This window comes from Crocuta crocuta, unplaced genomic scaffold (genome assembly GCF_008692635.1).
Source record: "Crocuta crocuta isolate KB4526 unplaced genomic scaffold, BGI_CrCroc_1.0 scaffold528, whole genome shotgun sequence".
In the NCBI taxonomy this organism is placed as follows: Eukaryota; Metazoa; Chordata; class Mammalia; order Carnivora; family Hyaenidae; genus Crocuta; species Crocuta crocuta.
The window spans coordinates 1,156,139-1,158,097 of record NW_027530010.1 but is presented as its reverse complement, the minus strand read 5'-3'; the positions used below and the strand labels follow the sequence as shown (position 1 = coordinate 1,158,097).

At 69.5% G+C, this 1,959-nt stretch overlaps 2 protein-coding genes across 2 annotated transcripts in view; both read right to left on the bottom strand.

Annotated features, from left to right (window-relative positions):
• Positions 1 to 1,477, bottom strand: part of ADAM15 (ADAM metallopeptidase domain 15) — a 9,647-nt gene extending 8,170 nt beyond the window's left edge. Inside the window, 3 exon segments of the mRNA XM_077764056.1 lie at positions 517 to 668; positions 1,209 to 1,319; positions 1,375 to 1,477. Coding sequence (XP_077620182.1) covers positions 517 to 668; positions 1,209 to 1,319; positions 1,375 to 1,477 — 366 coding nt within the window.
• Positions 1,478 to 1,717: 240 nt separating this feature from the next.
• DCST1 (DC-STAMP domain containing 1) overlaps positions 1,718 to 1,959 on the bottom strand; it is a 13,707-nt gene continuing 13,465 nt past the window's right edge. The window contains exon 16 of the mRNA XM_077764055.1: positions 1,718 to 1,938. Coding sequence (XP_077620181.1) covers positions 1,768 to 1,938 — 171 coding nt within the window. The 3' untranslated portion in view covers positions 1,718 to 1,767. The remainder of the gene's footprint in view (positions 1,939 to 1,959) is intronic.

The following is a 1,959-nucleotide window of genomic DNA, read 5'->3' as shown; positions in this document are numbered from 1 at the left end:
GTGGGGGGGGGGGTCCCGAGGGAGGGGCCAGGAAGCCCTGCCCGGCCTGGGGCATTGTTCTGGGGGGCTGTGTGGGGAGGTCAAGGAAGGTATCTGAGCCGCCCCTTCTCGGCTTCCTGCCCAGAGAGGAAGCATCACGGAGACCTAGTGCACGCCCCAGCCCTTCCTCTGACTCAGCATTGGAATTGGGGAGGGGGGGTGCTTGGTGAGTCCCTGACCTTCTCCAAGTCTCCCCCCCCACTGAGAAAACCCACAGAATGAAACCCAGAAGGCAAATCTGGCCTCATGGAGGCCAGGCTATTTCCCCAGGAGATAGATGGGTTGGGTGGGGCTGAGGCTGGCAGACGTGTGTTGGGGGAGAGGGGATAAGTGAAGCCAGGTGCTGGGGTGCGGCCGGAGCAGCAGCCAGAGCTGGGGGGGCGCGTGCTGCGCTGAGGTCCACTCACCTGCTCCCCAGCCAGGCTGTGCCTTGGGAGGCTGCTTATGGGTCTGTACTTGAAGGGAGAGGGGGCTTACCTGGACCATCTCCGCTAGGCTGAATGTGGGGCTGTCCCGAAGGATCTGGGGCTCTGAGTGTCCACCAAGGTCCCTCTCCGGCCTTGCCTGCCCCTCTGCAGGGCCACCTTCAGAGTCCCCGGGACACCCCGAGAGAGTGTGAGTGAGCCAGCCTCACCCAGCTGGGCAGTGGGCACTGCCAGGGCCCATGGCCACTCAGGGCCCTTCTCGGCTGGAAGGACTCCTGCACTGCATTCTGGGAATTAAAGGAGCAAGCCCCAGGAGAGGGGCTTCTCTGGGCTCCTCACTTTCACCCCTACCCCACCTGCCTGTCCCCAGGGAAAGTTCAGCTTGCCCCGCCTGGGGTCCCCTCCCTGTCCCCCCAGGCGGATCCCAGGCTCTCACGGCAGCCCCCTTCCCACTCCCTCCCAAGCACTCCCCCAGGAACGCCCCCTCTCAGGCCTGGGCGAAGGCTTGCGGCCCGGTGCCCACTCACCCTCCCCTTTCCTCACATGGAGCTGGGGGAACGCCCATCTCTGGGTGCGCAGCGCAAACACCCCTCCCTAAACACCCTCAGACCCACCAGGCACACCCGCNCGGGAAGTGAAAGTTCCTGGAGGAGTTGTGTCAGCCTCTCTCCAGGCCGAGTCCCCCTCCCCAGGCTCCCCAGGCTCCTCCCGCCAGCTCCGCCAGGCTTCTGGCGGCAACATCACCGGGGTGAGGGGCGCCGTGGCCGCCCGCGGCCCGGGATGGAGAAGAATCCTCTTCGCCAAGCCCTACGGGCCGTGCCCACTCGGCGCCCTGGCACCGGGGGGAATGGTCAGCTAGGCCCCAGAGGAGCGAAGACGTCAGTCCCGAGGAGCAGCGACCGCCTCCCACCATCCCGAGGGGGCGCTGGGCCGGGGCCCTTCGGTGCCGGGCGCCGGAGCCTGCGAGTGGCCGCGGGGACGGCGCACAGGATGACCGCGCAGGGGCCTGGCATCTCCCTCCTCCTCTCCCCACTCCACCGCCCGGTCGCCTGGCCCTCGGGCCAGAACAGCGGAGCAGGGCGGGCCGCGCCCCGGCTGGGGGTCTCCCCGGGTCTCCGGCGGACCCCAGTGCCTGCCGACTTCCCGGTGCCTTCTCGCAGTCCGTCCCCCCGCCCGCTGCGGGCCGGGCACTCACCTAGATCTGGGAGCGGCCGGGAGGACGGGNGCGCGGGCGTCGGGACTGCTCGGGCTTTTATTAACCGCGGGGGAGCGGGGGGAGGCGGGGGCAGACCCAGGCGCCCCGTCACTCGGCGTACGTGGCGTCGTCGTCGCTGTCGCTGTAGGCGGAGGAGGAGAGCTCCTCGCGCGGGGTGCAGGCCGGGCACCGCCGCCGCACGTCGTCCCAGCACGAGCGGCAGTACACGGCCGCGCAGTCCGGCGTCGGGCACACGTAGGCCCGCGGCGTCTCGGGCGCCTGGCACACCACGCAGCGGCG